Source organism: Cervus canadensis, chromosome 17 (genome assembly GCF_019320065.1).
Source record: "Cervus canadensis isolate Bull #8, Minnesota chromosome 17, ASM1932006v1, whole genome shotgun sequence".
NCBI classification, from domain to species: Eukaryota; Metazoa; Chordata; class Mammalia; order Artiodactyla; family Cervidae; genus Cervus; species Cervus canadensis.
Genome location: NC_057402.1, coordinates 12063475 through 12088347, shown reverse-complemented (window position 1 = coordinate 12088347; position 24873 = coordinate 12063475). Strand labels below are relative to the sequence as shown.

General features: G+C 58.6%; 1 protein-coding gene across 4 annotated transcripts in view; it reads right to left on the bottom strand.

The window, feature by feature from the left end:
* Nucleotides 1-2871: 2871 nt before the first annotated feature.
* Nucleotides 2872-24873, bottom strand: part of ITPK1 (inositol-tetrakisphosphate 1-kinase) — a 155343-nt gene continuing 133341 nt past the window's right edge. For all 4 annotated transcript variants that reach the window (XM_043489524.1, XM_043489525.1, XM_043489523.1 and 1 more), the window contains 5 exons: nucleotides 24734-24774; nucleotides 20702-20867; nucleotides 15092-15159; nucleotides 9879-10041; nucleotides 2872-5024 (listed from right to left, as the gene is read on the bottom strand). In XM_043489524.1, the coding sequence (XP_043345459.1) occupies nucleotides 4675-5024; nucleotides 9879-10041; nucleotides 15092-15159; nucleotides 20702-20867; nucleotides 24734-24774 (788 nt within the window). In that variant the 3' untranslated portion in view covers nucleotides 2872-4674. The remainder of the gene's footprint in view (nucleotides 5025-9878; nucleotides 10042-15091; nucleotides 15160-20701; nucleotides 20868-24733; nucleotides 24775-24873) is intronic.

Below are 24873 nucleotides of genomic sequence, written 5' to 3'. Positions count from 1 at the left end.
TGATGATTTTATAGACAGTATGTATAGATTCATATAAACATTATATACATACATGTGTACACAAATGAAGTACAAGTCAGCTTGGGGTTCTGACAAGCATGGCTCGTGAACGGGATCAAAACACGTAGCATTTGTCAAAAGCACAGGTGTCAGGACTGAAACTGGAGCTGCCAGCATCTTGGGAGCAGCTTTCCCAAAGAGAAAGCCTGCTGCAGAGGACTGGGATCCACACCGGACGCCGAGGTGGGTTCGGCTGTGGGAAGGAGACAGTCCCTTCCAAGTCACCAGATTGTGGATAACTGGATGTAGAGCAAAAATGCAACCATTTCCGGAAAAGGCCCCAGGGGGCCTTGGATGGGACCTGGTGGTGAGAACCAGAAGGAAGAGGGCCTGGTGCTTCCACGCCAACAGGCAGCTCTCCAGTGAACAGCGTGTCGGGGGAGGGCCATTCCGAGGCAGGGGCACCGAGCCTGTGTCGCAGAAGGTACGATCAACGACCAACGGGAGAACCACCTGTCTGGAGGCCTCTGCAGCAGCATCTCAGACTCAGGCTCTGGCAACGGTAGGACTATGCCTACAGCACAGGGCGTGGCCAGGCTCCCCGCGGGTGTGACCAGGCTTCCTGAGGGCGTGGCCAGGCTCCTTCAAGGCTGGATGCACTCCTCTGTCTCGTGGTAAGCCACGTTCAGGGGGTGTGTTCCTTCAGGACACTCTGCTCAGGATCTCTGGAGCACGGGGGCCCTTGAGCCGTGGCCCAGGAAGGGAGAGGAGCTATCGGGGGTCCCACTGGGTGAAGGGTCAGTCTCTAGGGCGAGAGGACAGGGCAGATGCAAACCCCGAGGATATCAGAGGAGCCATTCAGTGGGTTCTCTGTGGACAATGATTCCCTGAGCCAAGGCCCAGTCCCCCTCGCAAGGACAATGCATACAGTCTCCCTTGGTCTCAGAGGGGCCGCCTGGCAGACAACAGCTGCTCTTCCCAGCTGGCTTGAAAACTACAGCTTCCTGCCAGGATCCTTCAATCTGCCATAAACCATATTTGGCAGTCCTCTGGATAGAGAAGAATCCTCTCTTCAAGGTTGTTTTCTCCCTCACTGATGGGATTAACTTAAACAATACCCCCACATAACTCCTCAGGAGACAAACCTAGACAGCATATTAAAAAGCAGAGGCATTACTTTGCCAACAGAGGTCTGTATAGTCAAAGCTGTGGTTTTTCCGGTAGTTATGTATGGATGTGAGAGTTGGACCATAAAGAAGGCTGAGCGCAGAACTGATGCTTTTGAACTGTGGTGTTGGAGAAGACTCTTGAGAGTCCCTTGGACTGCAAGATCAAACCAGTCCATCCTAAAGGAAATCAGTCCTGAATATTCATTGGAAGGACTGATGCTGAAGCTAAAGAAAGCTCCAAATACTTTGGCCATCTGATGCGAAGAACGAACTCCTTGCAAAAGACCCTGATGCTGGGAAAGATTGAAAGCAGGAGGAGAAGGGACAACAGAGGATGAGATGGTTGGATGGCATCACCAATTCGATGGACATGAGAGTTTGAGCAAGCTCCGGGAGATGGTGAAGGACAGGGGAGCCTGGCGTGCTACAGTCCATGGGATCGCGGAGAGTTGGACACGACCGAGTGACTGAACAACACACTTCTTGGGACCTCCGTCTGTGTCTGCCTCCTGCGGGTGATACTGAGGAACCTCTCGCCCAACCCTACTCACCCCCCACCCCCCGCAAACTCAGACACCTTCATGCCAATGGCAACTCCTGCCACCAGGCTCTCTTGGGGAAGACAGACATCCAGCACCCACACTCAGTCGGGGCTTGAGTGCGTGTGAAACCACATTACACTGTAACCTGCAAGTAGAACTCGGCCTGTGGCCACTGCTCCAGGCTGCGCAGGGCAGAGACCTTGCAAGGGACCCTTTGAACCGACCCGAGGCCTCAGGCAAAACGTGGTCCTGCACTTGCTCCTGGGGCCCTTTGAGTCAAGAGGGCCTTCAGCAGCCCCAGCCACAGACCACAGCCAGAGATGCCACAGGGCCAAGGCCCCAACAAGCCCACCAACTAGCAAACAGAAGCTGGGGAAGGAGTCCCAACACCCCTGCCCCCGACCCCCAGTTTACCAGCAGCTCACCAGAGCAGTCCCTCCCTATGGGCCCTCGAAGGTTCTGAGACTGATCAGAGGTGGCAGCACCAAGCCCTAGTGAAGAAAAGGCTGCAACGGCAGAGAGCATTCCAGGCAGGTCTGTCTTCCCCTGGCAGGAGGCCCCAAGGCCAGGGACACTGAGGCCTAGGGGGAGACCAACTTCCTGGCTTGTGTCCTGGGACCCGGTCAGTGCGCCCAGTAACACTGAAGGGGGAGTCGCTTGGTGATGCCTCATGCTGCCCACAGCCTTGTCTACCTGACACAGCTTCCTTCACCCCTGCAGCGTCAGCTACTCTTTGTTAGATGGGGTTCACCAGCTGGGGAGAGGCCCACACACGCTCTCGAGTGGACCGGTCCCTTCCCCACTGCTCTGCAGTTCCTGGGCCGTTATGAAGCCGACCCTCATCCTTGGTTTCCACTCCTGGGAGAGGCAGTCACCCTGCTGGCCACCCGCATCGAGGCTGGTGGAAAGCGCCACGTCACTGGGAAAGTTCCTCAATATCTGGGCCCTGGATGCTAACATGTGAGACCCCGTGGGGGAGGCAGCAATTAATCTGGACATGACATGACCAGGGGCCCCACCAGGCGCGGGAGTCACCCTGCACTCCTGATCTGTCCTAAGGCGATCAGGACTGGAATTTTATTCCAGAAGGTAAAGCTGTTTTATTAAAAGACGGCAGGAGGACAGAAACGTTCAGCAACGTTTTGTAAACACGTGTGAAATGCAGTTTGATTTCAGTAGTTTATTTTGGAGACAAAGCAGTGCAAGAGGCCGGCCACGCTTTCCTGCTTCCCCTGGAGCTCGGGGGTCAGACGAGGAAAGGTGACGTACAGACATTATAATCGGGGTTCAACACTCAAGTCGTGTAAACACGGTTGTCGGCGGGCCCTTGGTTTCTAGGACAAGCCGGCCAGTTCGGAGGGCAGCACCCCTCACCCCAGCCCTTCCTCTCCTAGAGGCAGGCGACCCCCGTGTCCCTGCTGACCAGGCCTGAAGGTGCCTCCGAACGCCCGGCTCAGCAGCTTCTTTCGTGGCACCCTCCCTGGACCTCGCACGACGGCCCAGAGGCCTGTTCCCCTCCCTCTGACTGCCTGATATCTGAAGACACACGCTCATGCTTCAGGGGGTCTGCTGTTTCCCACCGGGTGGGCATACTGACAGAGGACTGATCAAGCCCCTCACTGGTCCCCTTCTCTGCCAAGGGGGCTGCCTGCCCACCTGGACTGTGGAACTGGACTGATTAGCCGGTGGTCGGCTGGTCTGCTGCCATCAGGGGCTGGGGGCTCGGACGGGAGAAGCAGGGAACGTTTTCTCACCTCTGGGGCTGCAGCCTGCTCGCCCCTGGCTGGCTCAGTGCTGGGGGTGGGCAGTGAACACGGGAGGGGTATGGATCAGGCCTTCCGGGCAGGCGTGGAACAACTGGCAGCCTCGTCCGGCCTGGGAAGAGGACCCCCGCCGATCGCCTGGGTGCCAAGGGGAGGCTCATCTGGGTGGACTTCACAGAAGGACAGGCTGCGTCGCAGGGGTAGGGCGTTGAGCCTGCCCTTGAGTTCTCTGGTCGTGAGTGCCCAGCAACTCTTGGAATGATTTGCCCAAAGTCACAGCACAAATCCTTGGCACAGGCAGGATCAGCCCAGAGGCTCTCGGCCGGGCAGCCTCCTCCCAGGTCCGGGGAGCAGCGGCCCCTGGTTAGGGAAGGGCGGACCCTTCGCACGGCCGCACAGGACATGTGTTGACGGGCCCAGTGGACTCCGGGGAGTGGGACATGGAGAGAGGCAGCCAGCCTGGGGCTGTGGCCTTCCCGGAGAAGCGTCCTCCTCCTTGGCTTTCACGAGTGGCAGCAGGTGGATCACAGCTCAGACCTGCTGCATGGACTTCCCCAAGGAAAGGGAAGCTGAGGCCTCTGGTTTCCTTGGGGTCACGCTTTTGGGAGGGGCAGCTGCACACCTGGTGGGGCTTGAGGCCATCGGTAAGAGAAATGGGCCGGGCCGGGGTGTAGGGGCCGGGCGGGAAGAGACGGGGAAACGTTTACTCGCTCTGCTCAGCCACCGACGGCCTGACCCGGGACAGCCTGCTCCAGGGTCCCCAAGGACCAGCCCACAGCAGCCATTGAGAAGGACAGATGTGGGCGTACCCAGGCACTCACACACACACACACACACACACACACACACACACACACACACACACACGCACGCACGCAAGCCCCACCTCACATTCAGACCTAGTGTTGAAAACACAAGCGTGTGTAAACTCGGTGAAGACATCTGCACAGCAGGAACCAGGCGGGATCATCCCTTTGCCGCGAGGCTGGACTACTTGGGGTTCCTTTCCATCCCCACCCCCACCCCTCATTTAGATCATGACATCAGAAAATCAGGTTAAAAATTAAGGAAAAAAAAGAAGTAGAAGAAGAATCAGATCGTTGGGAATCCTTAGTAGTAGCGTCACCGTCGTTGGGAGCTGCTCGCCCAGCGGCCGCGCTCTGCGGCCCACGCCGTCTCTCTGGGTCCCGGGCTCCGAGGCTACTGGGAGGAGGCCTTAGTGGCCAGCGAGGCCACGCAGTGCTGCTGGAAGCTGGGCGACACGGCGGCGGTACAGCCGAGTCTCTGGTGCGGCAGCTTGGCGGTGCTGCCGGCGCCCACGTCAGCCTCGGGCGTCCAGGGCGGCTCCTGGCCCATCATGCTGCTGCAGCAGCCGGGGCTGGCGCTGCACGTCCGCTCGGCCGCCAGGCCGCCCGCCTGCTCCGCCAGGAGCCTGCTGTGCCTCAGTGGGGCCACGTCGCCCGTGCCCGCCGCGCCCGCGCTCTGGCCCTGCAGCACACTGGCGATGTGGTTCAGGAGGTCGGTGAAGAACTCACTCACACCCTCGTAGCCTGCAGATGGGAGAGACAGACGGCAGGCTTAGCCGGGTGGGTGGGTGAGTGGGGCGCTCAGGGGCAGCTGGTGGAGCACACACAGCCCAGACGCCAAGTGTGTGTGGCCCCAAGGGCCAGTCCTTGAATTCTGGCTGCACCCCTGGGGTATGAGCATCTAGAGACAGGAGGATGATGAGAAAGGGCCCTGCACCCTGTCCCTCTCGGGCAAAGCTTCAGCTCATTTGATGACCCTCCACGTGGTTTGGTGGGCTTCCCAGATGGCACATGCGGTCAAGAATCCAAGTGCCAATGCAGGAGACACAAGACACGTGAGTTCGATCCCTGGGTTGGGAAGATCCCCTGGAGAAGGAAATGGCAACCCGTTCCGGTATTGTTGCCTGGGAAATCCCGTGGACAGAGGACCCTGGTGGGCTACAGTCCAGGGGGTTGCAAAAGAGTCAGACACGACTGCGTGGCGGAGCACTGTGGTTTGATGCCCTTATGTGGGGATGTGGCTCAGGGGGCGGGACCGAAGGCCCACTCCTCCAGGTCTGAATCAAACACCTCTCATCTCCACGTGGCCTGGCCCCAGCTTCCTCGTGTGTAAGTGGAAGATTCGGGTTTGGGGGCTCCTGCGGGCAGGGCCAGGAGGGGCTGGAACATGAGTGAGGCCTGATCAACAGCATCTGCTCCTGGAACTGAGTCTGTTCCACTTCCCCTCCCCCAAGCACCTGCAAGGAGGCCCCCAGGGCTGCATCCTGACCTGCAAAGCCGAGGGACAGAGATTGGGCAGCCCGGACAAGGCCATCGCACGGACACCGCCTCCCTCACACGCGGGCCTGGGTCTCCTGAACAGAAACCGCCAGGGGCCTGCGTTTCCCATCACAGACTCGATTGTGATTGTCAGCAAACAGTCCTCGGAGCCTCCCACAGAGCAAGTTTCAGATCTAGGGCGAGGATTTTGCTGACTTTTGAAAACGGCTTCAAAAGAAATTCAACAAGGGGTGGGTGCCCCACCCCCTGCCTGCCTGAATCAATTCGCAGGGATGCGAACTGGGCACACAGCTGCAAGAACAATGATCACGACAGGAAGCATGTCCCCAAAAGGGACGGTGTGCCTGCATCGGGAGGGGCTGCAGGGACCACCCCCTGGATGTGACCCCATCGCTGACACCAGGCCTGGTGCTGAGAAGGACTGACCCCTCCCTCGCACGGCCTCTGGGATGGTCTTCACAGCCATCCGAACAAGCAGCGGGGGGAATGAAGGTTCAGACACGGGCAGGTGCACTATCGCATACAGAAAAGGCTGCCCAGGGGCCGGTCGGATGGGAATGCCTCCCTGTCCACGTTCTTTGTGTTCAGCAAACAACGGTTTGCTGTTTTTGTGGTTTTGAGGGAGCCCAAGGCTGAGAGGGACAAGCAGAGGTGCCCAGAGTAAAAACAAGAGTGGGCAAGATAGCTGGCATGCACCATACTTGCTCTGCTCGACATGGTCTCACTTAATCATCACAACCCTCTGTCCCCATTTTACAGATGAGGAAATGGAGGCACAGAGTTAAGTAACCAGCCCCAAACACCCAAGAGCCATCAGCAGGTGGATACGTGCCCACTGGAGGGTGAGTGGGATGACAGTGTCCACGGCTGGGGTCCATCCAGGCTGAGTGCTGCCCCTGGCTACGTGCTTCACAATCCTCCCTCGTGGCATCCTGGGAAGGGTATGTCCTGGGGAGCGGGGCCCGAGGGTTGGCCCCATTCTACAGACGGGGATATTCAACGGAGGGACTGATGCTGAAGCTGAAGCTCCAGTACTTTGCCACCTGATGGGAAGAGCCAACTCATTGGAAAAGACCCTGATGCTAGGAAAGACTGAAGGTGGGAGGAGAAGGGGGTGACAGAGGATGAGATGGTTGGATGACATCACCGACTTGATGGATGTGAGTTTGAGCAAGCTCCGGGAGTTGGTGATGGACAGGGAAGACTGGCATGCTGCAGTCCATGGGGTCACAAAGAGTCGGACACGACTGAGCGACTGACTGAACAACAATAGGTGAGGACAACACGCAGCGCTGGGATCTGACAGGCCCTTTGGTGCCGTTTGTGCCGTGAACACACGTGGTGCTGGGCGCTCCACCCTAGCCCTGGCGGCTTCCTCGGCCCTGGGGCTGGGGTGATCGGCAGGGTAGCCCGTAGCCCCGCGGGGGCCATCAGCAGGTATGCTGCTGCGTTTCCAGGGTCGGGATGCAAGCAGGGAGGAGAGCTGAGACCCGCTGACAGGTCGCCAGGGAATATCAGCTGATCCCTCAGCAATGGCTCTGCCGTCCCCAGACGAGGCCTGGCGCACAGCCCCATGCAGCCTGGGGAGGGTGGGCTGAGGCGTGAAGAGTGCTGTGCACACATCATCTCCCCTGCGAGGAGGGGAGTGTTCTTCCCACTGCACACAAGCGAACACTGAGGTTGCCTGGGCAGGAGGTTCGTCTTGTCAGGGGACAGAGTCGGGATTTGCACCCACGACTCAAGCGGAGAAAGCACGAAGCCTCAGGTCAGGCCCCCAGACCCAGCCCTGCTACGGGGACGTGACCTTGGATGTGGCGCCCAGCCCCCTGGCTCCATGCATGTCAGTAAATGGAGATCCCAACAGTCCTTTGCACGTTGTGTGGCTGTGAGGATGAGATGAGGTGCTGGGGACAAAGGTCCCCAGGCAGGCTGGGCACGACTGCCCAGCATGCGGGCTGGCTGGGCACGACTGCCCAGCATGCGGGCTGGCTGGCGGGGGCGCTGCCGGACACCCACGATCCGAGGCACAGGGTGAAGGGCTCCAGACCAACGGGCACCCTAGATCCAGGCTCATAAATCAAGCCGGTAGAGAGCCGGGCCCCAGGCGGCCGTCTCCTGGACACTGCCTCCCTGGGGCCCTGGGCTGCACGCCCTCCCCGGAGCCTTCCTCCGTGTGGGCCAGGCGCCCTTACACAGTCTCTGGGGGGCTCAGCCTTGTCACTCAGGCCTGGCCCGTTGGGGGGCGGGGGGGGGGCGGGCTCATGGCTTCCTCTGTCCATGCTAGTTCACTGTCACTGTCCCTCCTCTGAACACCCAGGACGCCCGGCCCGAGTCGCACAGGTCCCGGCGGGGTGGACAGACTCAGGACGCGGCACGACCCACAGCTCAGTGGTTTGTGAGTTCTTCTCTCTCCCTCCTTCTAGAACCTCCACCCCAACAGCCCGGTGCTGCCTTGCCCTGCCCCCAAGTCTGTTAACCCGGCGACCTTCTTGCCTTCATCCCCTCCCTCTCCTCCCTGGTTTAGATCCTCCGATTTGTTGTAACTGTTGCCCTGACGCAGCCCCAATTCCCTCATGCTCTCTCATTCCCTCACCCGCATCCATCAGAAACCTACCTCTCCCTCCAGGCTGCGCCGAGGGTGACTACCGAGAAACAGGCCACTGTCCCACAGGGTCTCAACTTCTGATCACAAGCACAGCCCTCAGATGGCCGCCCCATCTTGCTCAGAGAGAATGGCCATGTGCTGGGCTCCCCTCTGGCCTCTGGCCTCCCCACTGCACAGGAAGCCTCGGGCCACAGGGCCCCTCTGCAGGCCCTTGCGTGGCTCCCTCCCTCCCTGCCAGGCCCTGCCCCCATGCCTGCTTCCCAGAGGAGCCCCTGTCCTCCGAGGGCAGGACCCCAGCCGCTGTGCGCACGCCACCCCAGTGTCTGCAGCAGCTGGGACACGCAGCGGGCCCTGGATAAACCGCGTGGCTGAGGGAGCCAGGGGCCTCCTCCAAGCCTGGGCTTCCCTGGCTGTGAACAGCGGGGCTGGCTGGGCCCGACCCGCGTGCCCTCCATGCAGGGGACACACATCAAGCACCCAACCTAGTGGCCCGTGAGCACTCCCCACGCACAGGGGCTCTTGGCCCCTGCAAACCCAGGGGAGCATTCTCCTCCGGCAAGCCAGGCTCTCACGCGCAGGAATGGCTTCCTGTCTTCTTGGCCACTGAGCAGGGCTGCTGCTCTACCTCCAGGGCGGGTGCTTGACACAGGTGAGAGCCGAGGTCTCGAGACAGGGACGACCGCTGAGAAGTACCTGCCCAAGCTGCTCCAGGCTGAGGGGGTGCCAAGTGTCACTCTGTCCCTGACCTGCTGTAAGGACAGGGAGCCGCCCAGCCTCAGCACACGTCTCGGTGAAGGAGCCCAGCCCAGGACTGCCCCCCACCCCACAGTCATCACTGTGGCTAACAGTCCCGCTGAGGGGTCTCTGTGATGTCTCCTACGGAGCCATCGCTGAGTGGGGATCTGAGGGGTGCTGGGCAGAGCCTGGTCATGCCAGCAGGCCCAGAGGGCCTGGCACGTGCTTCCCGCCTTAGGGCTGCAGCAGACAGCATGGAGCAGGCCCCCCAGCCGGCCAGATCTGAGTGTGTCCCCCACACAGTGGCTCAGGGCGGAGAAGGAGCAAGGCCTTGCCACCACCCTGCAGTGTGACCTGGGACAGTTTCTCCCTCCCTCCTTTCGTGGAAACTGGGCTTTGTATTCCCTCCAGAATCCTCTCAGCTCTTTAAGTAAATCTACAAGGGCCTGAGAGGTCAGCTGAGATTTGGCCAAGAAAGGCTACTGCTGATGGCACAGGGTCAGGAGAGTTCAGTCGCTCAGTCGTATCCGACTCTTTGGGTCAGGAGAAGCGGGGTAAAGGACACACATTCAGGAGCGGGCCCACTGTGAGCCCTGAATATCTGCTGGCAGGTGGGCAAAGGCTTAGCGGGTGCTGCTCTGACCCCAGGCCCCAGACAGTGAGGGATGGAGTGGTCAGGCCTGCTCTCCTGCCCCGTCACCCACCCACGGCCACCAGCCTCCAGGCAGGTGAAGGCAGCCCCCGGCCCTGCGGCTCACCGGGGAAGGCGTTGATGTCGATGACAGCATGCTGCCCCGTCTGGTTGTTGATGATGATGTCGATCCCGAAGAGAGACACGCCCAGTGCCTGCCGCAGGGCCCGGGACAGCTCCCGGATGACCTCGTCACTCGGCCGCTCGAACACGCCCTCAATCTTGTCCAGCTGCCAACACACATACACGACACACAGACACACGGGAGTCAGACCTCGGGCAGGGAGACGCGATACTAAACCATAGAGACCCCCACTGCGGCGCCACGAGGCCGGCTCTTACCTCCAGGCAATAGGCAGGACAGACCCTCTAGGATCAGCCCAAGGATGGCCATTTCCAAGTCCTGCCACGGGCTGGGCAGGCATGGCATCTGTGACCTCTAGTCCTCATGCCCAGCGGGCAGGTGAGCGTCATTACCAGCATTTTACACAGAAGAGGCGCTGACGCTCAAGGTCAGGGCTGATTCATAGCCACACAGCTTAGGGTTGCATTTGGACCCAGGTATTTAGCCCATGGAAAATCCCATGGACTGAGGAGCCTGGTGGGCTACAGTCCATGGGGTCGCAAAGAGTTGGACATGACTGAGCGACTTCACTTATTTAGCCTGCAAAAGCCATGGGCTTCCCAGGTGGCACTAGTGGTAAAGAACCCACCTGCCAATGCAGGAGACATGAGAGACATGTGTTTGATCCCAGGGTTGGGAAGATCCCCTGGAGGAGGGCATGGCAACCCACTCCAGTATGCTTGCCTGGAGAATCCCCATGGACAGAGGAGCCTGGTGGGCTACGGTCCATGGGGTCACAAAGAGTCAGACACGACTGAAGTGACTTAGCGCACACACACTGAGCCTGTAAAAGACAAGGTTCTTAGCAGGAAGGAAGGAGGAGAGTCTGCTGTGACCCCATGGGGATCAGGGCACCTAAGAGCTGCACCCTGAAGAGGGGAAGACTGGAGTGGCTGGGCCAAGGGACCCAGGTGAGAGCACGGTGGAAGCAAAAGTGCAAGGCAACCACCCACAGAACAGAGTTGGGAGCGGCTGGAAAAGTCGGGGAGGATGTGGGCAGCAGGGGGAGTTTTTGTCAGCATCACCGCACTGGCCCATCATTGTCAGAGCCTCAAGGCTGTGAGGCGGTAGGTTCTGTGGACCAGCCTTCATTTACTGGCTGGTACTGGGTGGGGGGAGGTTTGGACACAGGGCTCCTTGTCATTCTCCCCTTCCAGACAAGTTGCTAACCTTGGTGTTTCCACCCTAACTCCCCATGCTCAGTAAGCTTCCCCAGAGTCTACTCGGCCACTCCTGCCCAGCTGCTGGGTCTGAGCTCAGCTTTTGGCGATGCTTCCACAGGGCCGGGGAGCTGGCCCCGGGACACCACCGTGACGCCACTCATGTTCTGCTCTAATCACAGCTGGCCTGGGGCAGGCAAGTCTTCATAGGCTCAAGCTTGGCCCCTGGAAGGAAGCAGCACATCACCCTGGGAAGGACTGGAGCAGACGGCTCTGGATTTGAATCCGGACCATGACTTCCTAGTTCTGCAGTCTTAGAGAGAAGTACTTGGCTTCTCTGCACCTCGGTCTGCTCATCTGCCAATCTGGGCCATCGAGGCCTCTACCCCAGACAGCTGGGAGGAGTCACAAGGTCATTTAAGCAGTGGGGACAGCACAGGTCTGGCTGCAGGAGCTGCCCCACCTGCATTTTAGGGCACAGATGGCAGCGTGTCACCCCTAAGTCAGCCAGAATAGGGCTCACGCGTGGTGCTCAGTAGATACCAGAGTCCTAAGGTTGCTGGGATGGGGTCAAAGGGGAAGCACAGGGGCTGATCCAGCAGAAATAAAAAAAAAAGTTGGGTCAAAAAGTTAAATGGAGAATTATCACGTGGCCCAGCAGTTCTACCCCAGATGTGTAACTTGTATGCCAATGTTCAGAGCTGCATTATTCGCAACAGGCAAAAGGCAGCAACAACCCCAATGACTATCAACAGATGACTGGATAAACGGAATGGGTTACCCAGACAATGGAATACTGTTCTGCCACCCTTTGCTACAGTGTGGATGAACCTTGAAAATATTAGGCCAGGTGAAAAAAGCTGGACGCAGTAGGTCACCTACTGCATGATTCCCTTAAAATGAAAAGTCCAGAAGAGGTAAATCCATAGAGATGAAAAGCAGATTAGTAGTTGTCAGGGGCCAGGAGTGGGCAGTGAGGAGGACTGCTTAGTGGGTACAGGATTCTCTTTCGGGTGATGAAAATGCCCAAAATGAAAATGTTCTCTGGAACAAGACAGAGGTGGTGGTTGTACAACACTGTGAATGTACTTAATACCACTGAATTGTTCATGCTAAAATAACTAATCAGAGAAAACTTTCCTGGCGGTCCAGTGGTTAAGACTCCATGCTCCCAATTTCAGGGAGCCCAGGTGTGATCCCTTGTCAGGGAACTAGATTCCACATCCTGCAATGAAGATCTGATGCAGCCAAGTAAATATTTTAAAAAAACCCACAAACAATTGTATGTTATGTGACTTTCACCTGGATTTAGAAAAAAGAAGTGAGGCTGGGTCAGCCGGGCTGGGACAGAGCCCGGGCAGCACCCGCAGGACACGTGGCCCTCACCCCCGGCACAGGAAGCCAAGTGGCCGATGGGGAGCTTCCAGACACGCACAGAGCAGGGAGCCCACCCCTGGGCACCGTGATGCTCTGCAGGCAGGGCCCCCCTGCCCATGGCCCCGCTGCCTCGGCGTCCCACCCTGGGGAGCCACTGTCTGGGGGGCAGCGTCAGCCTGGCTGGGATGGGTACTTGTCCACTTGGCACCTGCTGAGCCCACCCCGTGCCCGCCTCCCACTCACACCCAGCGGTGCGGGCTCAGCAGCTCGGCCACTGGTCCCGCAGCCCCGGGGGACGCCCGGCACTGCCCAGTCTCCGCCGTGTGCCATGAGCTGTAATGGGCCCCGCCGGGCCCTGCTTTCTCGCGTCGGGAAACGGAATACTAAAAACACTGCCACCAAGGGACTGTGGCGAGGATCCACAAAGCTCCTGAGTCAGGCCCGCGGCGCCGGCCCGGCGGCAAGGGGACCCATGGCTGCTGCTCTGTCACAAAGCCTCGTGACCCGCTGTTTATAAAAGCGCTTTCTCAGCTCAGCGAAGGGACCTCAGACATCCTTCTGCAGCCCTCTGCCTGTCTGCAAAGAGGTGGCGATGGAGGTGCTGAGGTGAACCCCCGGGCCCCTCCGTCACTGACAGACCGAGCACCTACTGAGCGCCTGACACGGTTGTGGGCGCTTCATCTAGGGACCCCCGGAGTCCCAGGACCATTCGAGGGGCAGGGTGGGGACACTGAGGCTCAGAGGGACGACTCGACTCGCCACACAGCTGGAAGGCTGTGGAGCTTCTGATTCCGGGCCGTCTCGTTCAGTGTCGCACTCAACTAATACCCGGTCCTGGTGTGGGGGCCTGCCAGTCAGCTGGGAGCGGCGTCCACTCTCGGGGGCATCCGACCAGGGAGGGAGGCAGGGCTCCCTGCACCTGCACGAGGCCACGATGGGGACTGGAGGGACCCCATGGGTGGGAGGATGCTAAAGGCTCGTCTGGACACCTGCACCTGGGAACGGACGTGGCTGTGCAGGAGGGCCTGACATCCCGAATGGAAAGGGGACGGCCGACTGCCTTTCCCGTTCCTTGTTTATGTGTTACCAGCCCTGGAGGACCCCCGCACAGCAGTCATGAGCTGAGGGGAAGGGCAGGGCTGGGCGGTGGAGAGACAGTCTTGCGATGTCTGCAGGCTGACCTTTCCCATGTAGCAGATGGAGACATGGGCTGAGTCACAGGCAGGTGATAAACCGGGAAGGTGACTTTGCTTCCAGCCCTCACGGTGACCCTCTGGCCTCTGTTAACAGCCCAGTGGTGACAAGAGCCACACTGTGCCGGGGGGGGGGCGGCAGGGACACCTTCTCCTTAAGGTCATGGAATGCGGACCCCCTCCGAGAGTCACTCGCCAAATAAGGTCTGGGAGCCTCGCAGGGACGCTCTGAGATTTCTGAGCCTTCATGAGACCAGAACATTCCCTAGCACAGAACACCTATCTCAGTCTTACAATGTGCATGGCCAGGTGCCGAGGAGTTCTCTTTAGAATCTGGTTGTTCTCCAAGCGTCCCTGACCACAGAACTTGTTCCCGGGTTATGTCTGTCAACATCCCGAGGGAGGCTGGTGCTCACTCCAGGTCCCTGCCGTGCCTGGGCTCCGTTGAACCCTCGGCAAATGGCCGGCTCCTCAAAGGAACCAGGAACAAACGAGAAATGGGACCGGCGGCCTGGGTCGGGAGACAGCGGGTCGTGGGCAAGCACAGGCCCTAGCCTGGAACGGAGGGGAATGAAGCCCGGAGGTGGGGGTCCGCTGCAGAGGGGACATGGCTGAACCCTCCCAGAACGGCCAGGAGGGCTCTGGCATACGGGAGCTGGAGACCTGGCAGAAGGCTCGGTTCAGAGGCAGGGGCAACAGAGGCCACGGGCTCTGGAGACACGGCGGAACAGCAGGGCGTGCCACAGCACTGATTTCTAACTGCTCGGCGAGTGCCAGGGAGGTAAGAAACCCTAAATTCCTGCAAGACCCAGCTTTGGAATCAGACTAATCTGGGGTCAGCTCTCATCTCTGTCCCTGCGTGAGAGCCCTGTGGGTTTAGACAAGTTATTTAACCTGGTTGAGCACAGCTCTCCCCTCGGGAAAGCAGGGACGTCTGTCCACCCCTGCAAGGCTGTTTCGGGCCGAAGGATGGAGCCTGATGCCCACTGACTGAACAGCAGCCCCGAGCCCACTCCCCACCGTGAGCCACCCCAGCAGCCGCAGAAGTACACAGCAGGAGCTCCACAAACGCTTACTGGACTCCCATGGACAAGGAAAGAAAAAAGGAAAACTGAGGTGGTGCTGTTTCTTGCCTCCTTTTTTTAGTAAACCAGGAAAAGGCAGCTTAGAAAGCAGGTCTTCAAATTCCTCACAACTGGGGGATTTCCTCACGTGGGAGAAGTTAGACAACCATCCACCTGAGTAACCAAATGGTGAACGGGCCTGGCTGTGATGGCCGTTGCCATGGAGGCGCAAAGCGAGCAAGGAAGAGGCGGTCTCTGGAACCCCTCCCTGGGGTCCCCGGCCTGGCGGGGAAGGTCCTGCCACCCTGCCCTGCTGGGGAGCCAACGTCACCCCACCCCCAGGCTCGGCGGGAGGGACATACCGCGGTCAGGACCGACGAGGACTCTGGCTTCGACACGTTGTGGCTGTTGAAGAAGATGGACTCGCGGTCTGAAAAGCAAAGACGGGAAGGAGCCAGAGTTAGAAGCTCCAGGCAGAGACGGCGATTCCACCACCAGACACCAGGGGGCAGCACCACCCGGCCACAGGGCTCAGGGTCCGGCAGCAGCCACCTGGGCTCCCTCCCACCCCAGAGAGACACGACACCATGGAGGGACACACGCCGAGTCGGGGCTCCTGTTTCAATTTTTCTTCCCATATAAACATGAATGGCTTGACGAGCCTACCTCCCCTCCACTCTCATCTCATACCTGGTTTACCCGATACCTAGGCCCCTTCCCCAAAGTGTGTCCAGCGTGTCTAATGAACGTGGCACCAGAAAGCGGGGCTGAGTGAGAAAGGGGAAATGCTGCATATGGGAACATCAAAGGCCCAGAGGAAAGAGGTCAACTGATGCCACTTCATCCCGCATCCCCAACCCCTCCTGGTTCTGCCCATGGAATGCCTTTTCAGGCACATTTAGGCTGCCACGGGGCACGTGAATGTTTAAAACACAAAGGGTTCTGCTGTTTCCCAGTTATTTAGGGGAAAAAAAATAGGAAATCAGAACATGGGCTTTTGTAGGATCCATCCAAGAAAGCATAGAGAATAATTTCTGTCTGGCTTTGGAAATGGGCACAGCCGCCTGAAGTACCCTCCACATCTTCCCACACCATCTCTCCCAGCTCCCACTGCCCCCAGGCCCCCTCAGTCCCATGGAGAGGCAGATTAATAATCTCAATCCCAAGATTATTAGAGTGATGAGCAGTCGGTTTGTTCATTCATGCCCTGCAGAGGAAAGGCACGTCCGTTGGTCAGAAACATGCTCTCCAGTACTTGGAAGTATGCAAATGCATGGATCACAAAACCAGGAGCCTCAGGATTGAGAGATCTGGTAAAGACCCTCATCACACTAGGACCCCACCCCCCCTCACCCCGAGAAGGACACAGGCCACGAGCCCCCACGTGGCCCGGCAGCCTCTGCTTTAGTCCTTCTGGGTGAGGTGTTGTGGCTCCCGTCCCCCAGGACACATTGCTCAGCCCTGAAACTCAGGACAGGAAGGGCCCCGCCGGGCACCGCTGTGTGCCGGGGGCTGAACCACGGGGGCACCTGCTCTGATTGCCAATGTTCCCCACCCCCCCACCCCCGGCAGCTCCAGGGTTACAGCGCCGCAACAATCATGCATGAGGAAGTGATTCGGGCGGAGGCCAAGCAGGCAGGCGCTGAGATGTACCTGGCGTCTTTCCCGCTAGCGGGGCACGCAGGCCCCTTGCCGCCCCGGTGTGCCCGACAGTCCTCCTACCGCTCCGACCAGAGCCAGTCCAGACGGGGGGCACGAGAGACGGTCCTGGGGAGGAGCCTGGGGAAAATAAACACCCTGCGGGACTTGTGCCAAGCAGCCCCACTGACCTCTACTCTTGCGCGCCGACAAGCAAGAAGACTGAGCCTTCGGGGGTAGCAAGCCCCGTGGGCCAGAGGTCAGAGCAGGGCTTGAGCAGCTGGGGTGGGCCTTCCAGACTCTGCAGGCACTGCCCACGTTCTCATCCTGTAGCCCAGCCTGGCCCCGCTGAGCTCAGGGCACCTCCCACCCAACCAGTGGGACCCAAGGGCAATGGCCCATGTGGCAGAGTAGGCCTGGGGAGAGAAAGGCCACCCAGGGCAAGTGGACACAGCCAAGTTCAGGGAGGCTGAGAAGCCACAGAGAACAATGTGGATGCTTAGCTATGCAAGGAAGGGAAAGAACTGGGTGCTCAGAGGGGTGTACCCAGCGCCCATTGAACTGGACAGACCATGTCACCCGGCAGCTTCTTGGGGCAAGATCCAAAGTGTGGCCCATTTCAAAGGCGACTTGTTTCTCCTCCTGGCTAACTCTGACCTGGGGGCTCTAGCCAGAGGACTGTTCAGCAGGGCGATGGGAGCTGCCCTTCGCTCAGAACCCTCCCCACGTGCAGCTTGAGCAGGCCCAGATGGAGAGGGAGCAGCTTTCAGCCAATTGGTGATCCAGGAAGGTTGTGGAAGCCAAGACAGGTCAGGCAGGATTGGAGCATCCCCTGGCACCAGCTTCTTGGGCAGCTTCAAGATCCCCTGCTGATAAACCTGGCAGGGCCCTTGTACCTTGATCACAGGAGCACCCTAGACGGGGGGAGCTCGTCCCTTCTCTATTCCCGGGCTAGTCCCACAAGACACATGGAGCCCAGTGAAGAACCACCATGAATGCCCACAGGAGACGGGAGACAATAAAAAAGAGGAATATGGGTGTGTTTGTGCCCAATTTACAGATGAGGAAAACAGGTTCAAAAGAGGAAGAGCAGGGCACACGTTTAGCCCCCAAATATCCCCGTGACTCTGTAGTGCAGCTGTGAACTGCGGCCACACCTTCTTAGCTTCATTTGCTTCATCTTCACATGTCTTCTTGGGGGAGGGGGTGGGCAGCATGTCACAGCGCTACAGACAGTGGTCCGCGTCTCCTCCCAGACCTCTGGCCCCAGCTGCCCTGTTCGAGTGGTCCCCTCACCCAGCGGTGTCCCAGGACCCCCCGCTTCCTCTGGGGCCCCTCATCTGTGCACAGTTCATCCTTTCATGACTTCCCTGTGCAGTTTCTCCCACTAGAATCTGAGCACACGAGGGCAGGACACCTGGCTGACTATCCAGTGCCCTCTGGATCCTAGCCCCGGCACAGGGCTGGGCACGTGGCAAGTTCAAGGGTAATAAGGCCTCTGTTACACCCACAGGGCTCTCAGTGATGCAAGATCACCAGATCTGGCCCCGCCATCTGCAACTGTAAATAGAGGTTTATTGGAACGCAGCCCCGCCCATTCACTTACATGTTGTCTGCAGGGGCTCTTAGGCAACGTTAATTATGACGGAGCTAGAAATACTTATTCTGGACTTTTCCAGCAAAAAAGCCTGTTGACCCCTGCCCTATGTCGTCATTGGTATCATTTCTTTATGTACATACCCCTAAGGGAAAAAAGGCCCAGGATGCAGAGACAACAAAGGCGCTGTGTCTGCAGGGGAAAAGAAATGGAAATATTTCTCCCACTGTATTGAGGGGAGGGGGAGGGGGAGGGGGGCGGAGCCAGGGGTTGCCACAGGCCAGCCTCAACCCTCTCCGTAAAATAACTTTGGTTCCAGCCAAGGCAACCGCAAGACGTTGGCTATTAAGACACTCCTGACTTCAGAGGTGCTGACAGGTGCAAACCAAAAGGACACCGGAAAACCAAAAGAACACAGCAACTGTGGAGGGGGAGGTGGGTCCTCATAATCACTGCAGGTCAAAAGAATCCCACTCAAGGAGCCCCCACCTCCCTGTGTGGACAGGGGAGCCTGGAGGGCTTGCCATGCAGGACTGCAGGGACCAGAGAGATGGGAGGAGGCTGAAACAGCCAGAGGCCCAAAGCCCCCTGCTCAACTGGTCCAGTTTAAAGGGCCACTGTCACGCTGTGCTTTTCATCTGTTAAGAGCACACACGTGTGAAAAGGACAAAACCCAGGCCAGCAGACTGCCTGATGCCCTGAAGACAGTGGCCACGGAAACAGCTTTGGGGAAGGAGGGATGGACACATGGAAAGTCACTCAGCTTCCCTGAGCATAATAAACACTCCTCCATCAGCCCTGTGTTTGTCCACTATCTGCTCAGTCCCGGTCAACACATTTGGGCTTTCCCGGGGGCTCAGTGGTAAAGAACCAGCCTGCAATGCAGAAGTCACAGGAGATGCAGGTTTGATCCCTGGGTCAGGAAGATCCCTGGACAGGGAAATGGCAACCCACTCCAATATTCTTGCCTAGGAAATCCCTTGGACAGAGGAGCCTGGCTACAACCCATAGGGTCACAAAGAGTCGGACACGACTGAGCAAGCAGCCTGCATATTACAGTAAACTCGCAACCAGAATGGCCACAAGAAGAAACAGATGTGGAGCCCTTGTCCTGAGACGGGACATAGAGCCCACGCCCTGCCACTGGTGGTTCCCAGATGGAAACTAGCCAGCCCTTTGCAACCAGGGGAAAGGGTGGGACAATTGTTGTGTGGAAAGGAAGGGAACCAGGTGGTATGTTTCTTTAAGAGATGGAGTGATTTAGGGTAAAACAAGAAAAAAGGAACATGACTGTATAAGGTATACTTTTTCTTCCCTTAATACATTTGCTGTAGATTTAAACATATTCTTAAATACCAGGAAACAATATAGAGAGGATTAAAAAATACTGGCCTTACCCTGCCCACAACTGCTAAGAATGTTTCTTGCTAACATACAGTCACATACAAAAAGACCCTTCCCGACATTGGTCCCCCACCGCCAGTCACTCCATCACCCCAGTGGGTGGCGGCAGGGAGTGGTATGTGGACCAGTCCCGCCCGGGAGGGTGGGCCGCCCGGCACTCAGAAGGTCAGGGGAGAGAGACACACGTTTCCAAAGTGTCTGCTCTCTGGGCTGTGTTAACGGGAAGAATGGCTGAGAGAGGACGGGAACAGCTGGACTTGGTCCAAGAGGAGTGGCTTGCAGCCACGAGGAGTGGACGGTGACAGGCAGTCCCGGGATTTTAGGCGGACACGTCTGTCTGCTCAGCGGCCTGGCACTGCGTCTGCTGATGGCGGGTTTCCCGTGCAGAGAGAAACGCACCACGAGTGAGACCAAGCCAGGCCAGGGCGACCCACGTCCTCCAGCTGAGGGGACACCATGCGTATTCCAGAGACACTGCCCCTGTCCCAAAGACTCCTGGAACTGACCTTGAAGAAGCCTCCAGAACCACTAAAGCAATCTTTTGAGCAGCCCCGATAACACCAAACCCTTGTCTTAAGTGTCAGTTTTTGCGATAGCCAAGGGTCACCGGGAGCTGGAGAGCAGCTGAAGAAAAGCTGAGGGCCTGGAGCCCCTCAGCCTCCCGGGAGGACACCCTCAGATGGGGCAGCTCCCCGCAAATGCCACCACCGTGTGACAGCTGAGGGACCCTTAGGGCCATCATTCACTGGTCCAGAACATGCTCACCGACATGGTCCTCACCCCTGAGTCCACTCCTGACCCACCTGGGGCCCCACAGCTGGCAAGTCCTGTGCCCCGAGCGTAACTCCTAACAGAGCTCGCGTCCACCTCAGGGGCTGCAGAGGCAGCAGCTGACTCAGTGTTTCCCAGTTGGAAAAAGGAGCCACGATAAAGCAGCCAGCGCTCTGGCCCTCAAAATACCAGGGGCCCCTCCCTTCCTGGCTTCCGTGAAAAGCCCATCACCCAGTCCAGCATGTTCTTGGTAATCCTCCTTATCACGACGGGCCCCGGGAAGCAGCCTGGGTGCAGAAAGCTTTCAAGTTCTTCCCGGAGTTTATGGTAGCTGAGATGCACGGAGCCCTTTCGGCGGACCTGGTTGGGACAGGGGTTTCCCACTCATGCTCCAAGACCTCTTCACCTACTGGACACAACTCTGCCAACCTTCAGATCACCTCTCCTCCCTCCAGAAACAACCTGGGGTGACCAGGGTCAGTGCCGAAGGACAGGCGGCCGGTGCCGTGTCCTAGCCACGCCCCTGAGCGCGGGCATCCGTGACAGTGTGAGGCCCACTTACCTGACGTGCCCGCGGAGAAGTTCTTCAGCGAGGGCCTCTGGACCACAGTGTAGGACTCGCCAACCACAAACACCTTGTACAGGACAGCGTTGTGGTTGATGAAATTCTGGACCACGCAGGGCGGCTGGATGGCGCTCAGGCCCTCCTGGTTGAACACGATGGCCATCTGGGGAGACAGGGGGCCAAGGGCTTGGTCAGCGTCTTACCACCTCCTCAGCCTTATCACTGTCCCGAGCACTGCCACCAAGGGCCATCCCTGGCCCGGTGGCACGAGGCCTCCCCAGGAAGAGTCTCAAGCCAGAGTGAGTGGGGTGGGCCTCGAGCAGAACACCTGGGTATCCATCCACTGCTGCTGCGGGGGGGTTGGAAATCCTGCACTGTCAGGCCTGCCATGTAGGGTTGAGCTGGTTGCGCACTGCACAGTCTCACTACTCACAGTGTACCCATGGAACGGGCCCCCCTGGGGTTGTGTACTACTCACCCCTTAGGACCTCTTTGTAGAGGTTCCTCTACAAGGACTTTGGCGGTGGGAGGTGGGGCACCAAGGGGGTGGGGGCAAGGAGTGGAGGACAAGGGATCAGGAATTGGGAGGCCTTGCGTTCAAAGCCTGTACAATGACAACGGCTGCCTCTTGAGAACTCATGACACGCCTGGCCCTGGTGTGACCACTTCACCTGAGTCACCTGGTGTCATTCTCACACCCTGACCCGAGCTGGGCACGGACATCATGCCCCTTTTACAGATGAGCAAACTGAGGCCCTGAGGCACTTAGAGGCTGCTGGCAAGTGACAGAGCCCAGAAAGGGATGGGGTCCAGCAGCCCCCAGCCCCGCCACGTTATACACTTTACACACAAGTGCTTACGGAATGGGAACATTCCACTCCTGGGTCCTGACTCCTCTGGGGACAAAGGCCTCCAAAAGGAGGACCTGGCAGGGGACAGAAGTCGAGGCGGGAAGCGGGGCGGGGTGGAGGGGGCGACTGGAAAAAACCTCCCCGCGTTGGCTGAGGCTGGGTCTGCCCAGGGCCCACCAGAGCCAGCAGCCAGTGCTGGGGCCCTGATGAATGTTCCTTCCAGTCCTCAGGGCCACAGAAAGGAGCCATCAGCTGCCCAGGGCTCCTGCCCAGGGAGGGGATAACAGGGCTGGACAGCTGGCTGCCCACACTAGCTGTCGTCTCTCAACGAACCATCACAGAGCACCACCCCAATGTATCTGGGGCCCAGCTGGGTGGGGCAGAGGTAGAGACCCAGGCCACATGGGGAAACAAAATGTGCATGTGTGTGTATACCACAAATGTGAAACAAATGTGTATGTATATACCATAGGGAAACAAGTGTGCATGTGTGTGCATGTGTGTGTGTGTGTGCACGCGTGCGCACGTACATACCACAGTGAATAGCTCCTTAACCTGCCGATTAAAGTAACAGAGCCAGACATGAGTTCAAGTCCCACCCCTGGCACTTGCTGCATAAGCCCTGTTTAAACTCCATTTTCATCAGCTATAAAACAGCATCAGCCTCATGGGGTAGCTTTGGGGGGTCCTCTGTGCTTTTGGCTCAATTTTTTTTTAAGGAGGGGTGGTATTTCACTGTGGAACAAACTCAAGGGCTTACACCAAAACAAGAAATCAAATCATAAACATAAAATAAAAACAAACAAGTCCTGATTTTGGGTGACTGAGCTAGGGACTGAGGAATCAGAAGCAAGGCTCAGCAGGCTGGGGTCCGGGTGAGGACCCCAATCAGAAAGCCCCCTTTCCTGCGTAAAGCTAACCATGTACACAGAGGTGTCCTCCGTCCTCACTGCACTCAACATCCCCAGGCACCCCTGAGGTGGGATGGAGCCTGGCCCCCCTGGGCTCATGCCATGGAGGGCACCCCACCAGAGGAGGCACTCCTCTGATGCAATCAGCCTCCCAGAAGGCAGGTGGCCTGGAGCACAGAAGCCCCCCCGGGAACCTGCGACACTCCAGACCCCAATCTTGGAGCTCTGTTCTTGACGCCCACCAGAGGAACCCCTCCCAGAAACAGCACACAGTGGGTTGGGGAGCCCCAGGGATGAGGAAGGGGAAGAGGGGCCATGGCACACATGTGTACATCTACGAGCCAAAGTCCGGAGAGCTGGACTGAGGGGTGAAACACCTTAAGTCAAGCTGACCCCAAGGAGTCAAGACTCTCCCGGAGGAAGCAGGTCACCTCAACCCAGAACCCTTGCCCCTTCTGCAATGACCCAGCACGCTGCAGGGCAACTGGCTACACCTCTTCAGTCGCTTCAGTCATGTGTGACTCTTGGACTGTAGCCTGCCAGGCTCCTCTGTCCATGGGATTTTTTCAGGCAAGAGTACTGGAGTGGGCTGCCATTTCCTCCTCCAGGAGATCTTCCCTAAGCAGGGATGGAACTCATGTCTCCTGCATGGCAGGCGGATTCTTTACTACTGAGCCACCGGGGAAGCCACTACAACGTATCAAATGTTCCCTGGCCCAGAGCCCACAGCAGCACAGCAGTACGGGCACCTCCCTCACCCTCCACATCAGCCGTCATACCGCCAGTGACAAGTGTGGGACAGAAACTCAGAGAGGCTGGGTCACCTGCCCACAGTCACGCAGCGGGCAGCGCACACAGCCAGATCTGGTCCCAGGCGGGAGTGACTCTAAAGCTGATGTGTCCACAGCAGAAGCAGCTCCCTCCCAGCAGGCTGACCTGCTCTGCGTCTGAATGGTCTACTCACACTCCTGACTGCAGTCGCCCTTCTGTCCTGAAAAACCCCAAGGCGCTGACCAGCAGAGGAACGGTTCGGTGGTGTAATGGGTCAGGTGGAAGGTCGGGGGTCCGGTGCTGGTGAGGGGACCGTGAGTTCCAGGGCCGTGGTCTGGCTGCTCTGAAGCCTTCCGGTCCCCCCACCCCCGGGTCTGGCCCAGGAGCACACCCCAGGCATGGAGCCCAGGCAGACCCAGACGGGGAGGCTCCACGAGGGCTCCAGACCTCAGGAGACAGCTGACCTCCGCCGCAGGCCGGGATTTCCTGCCCCCACCTTCCCGCCCGCAAGCAGTGGGACCCCTCAGCTTCATCACAACATATTCCACACCACGCGGACACATCATCTGTTTAGAGACATTTCCCCATAGGTACGCACCAGGGACAAAGACACTACCTAAATCTACAGGGTGCCGCTGCTGGGCTTGGCCACGTTTAGTCATGAGGTCGTGGGGGAGCACTTCTGATGGTGGGGCTGCCCAGGACAGGCTTGCCCACAGGGCTTTCCAGGAGGGTCAAACCTCTAACACCCAGGGTGTCCTCCCACGCAGCTCATGAGGGGGTCACCAGGCTGGGCTGTGCCCCTGGAGGCAACGTCCCAGACGTGATTCCCCAAGATGGTGACAGACCCAGCTGAGCCCCTGCCTGGCCACCGGCTCCTCTTGCCCCCAGAAGGCCTCTTCCGCCTGGCCTCCCACAACACGCCTGCTGGCGCTCTCTGCCTCTGGGACCCCGTTTTCCCCACTGGGGCAGCGCTCTCATCTCAGGCATCCTTCCCTCAGCACCCAAGGTGAACGGTCACTGGCTGAGTACAAGAATGAACACGAGGTGGGGGGGGATCACGTGCACAGCAGTGCACACACAGAGAAGGGTGCCCCTTCCTCCTCCCACCCCCTTCCCCGATTCAGCAGGACCTGCAGACTTGTGGGCAGTGACGGGATCTTTGCAGGAGGGCGGCCAGGCCTGTGCCCGGCCCAGAGCAGGAAGTGACCGACGCTGACGGGCCAGAGGAAGGTCAGATGGTGGTGTGGCTCGCATGGGCTCAAAGGGGACAGGCACGCCCATCCCAGCCTTGGGCAGAGGAGAGGCCCAAGGTGCAGGTGGAGATGGGGTACCAAGCCACCAGCAGGTGCGGTGGGACCCAGCAGCAGGGCTGTCAAGCTCCCAGAGAGACACTGTGAGCTGAAAGGATGGCGGTGGAGGTGGGGAGGCAGGGGCAGGGAAGCGGGGGGGCTGGAGGGGGACAGGGCTGTCAAGTCATCAACTCCTCCACTCACCTCGTGAGAGTTGGTGCCATGAGCCACTCTGGTTTTGCAAACTGTGGGTGGGGGAGAGAAAAACAGGAGTTAGCAAGGTTACTCACCTACAAAGCCCAGCCTGGCAGATACGGAGAGAAACTCTCAAAACCTCCTGCGGC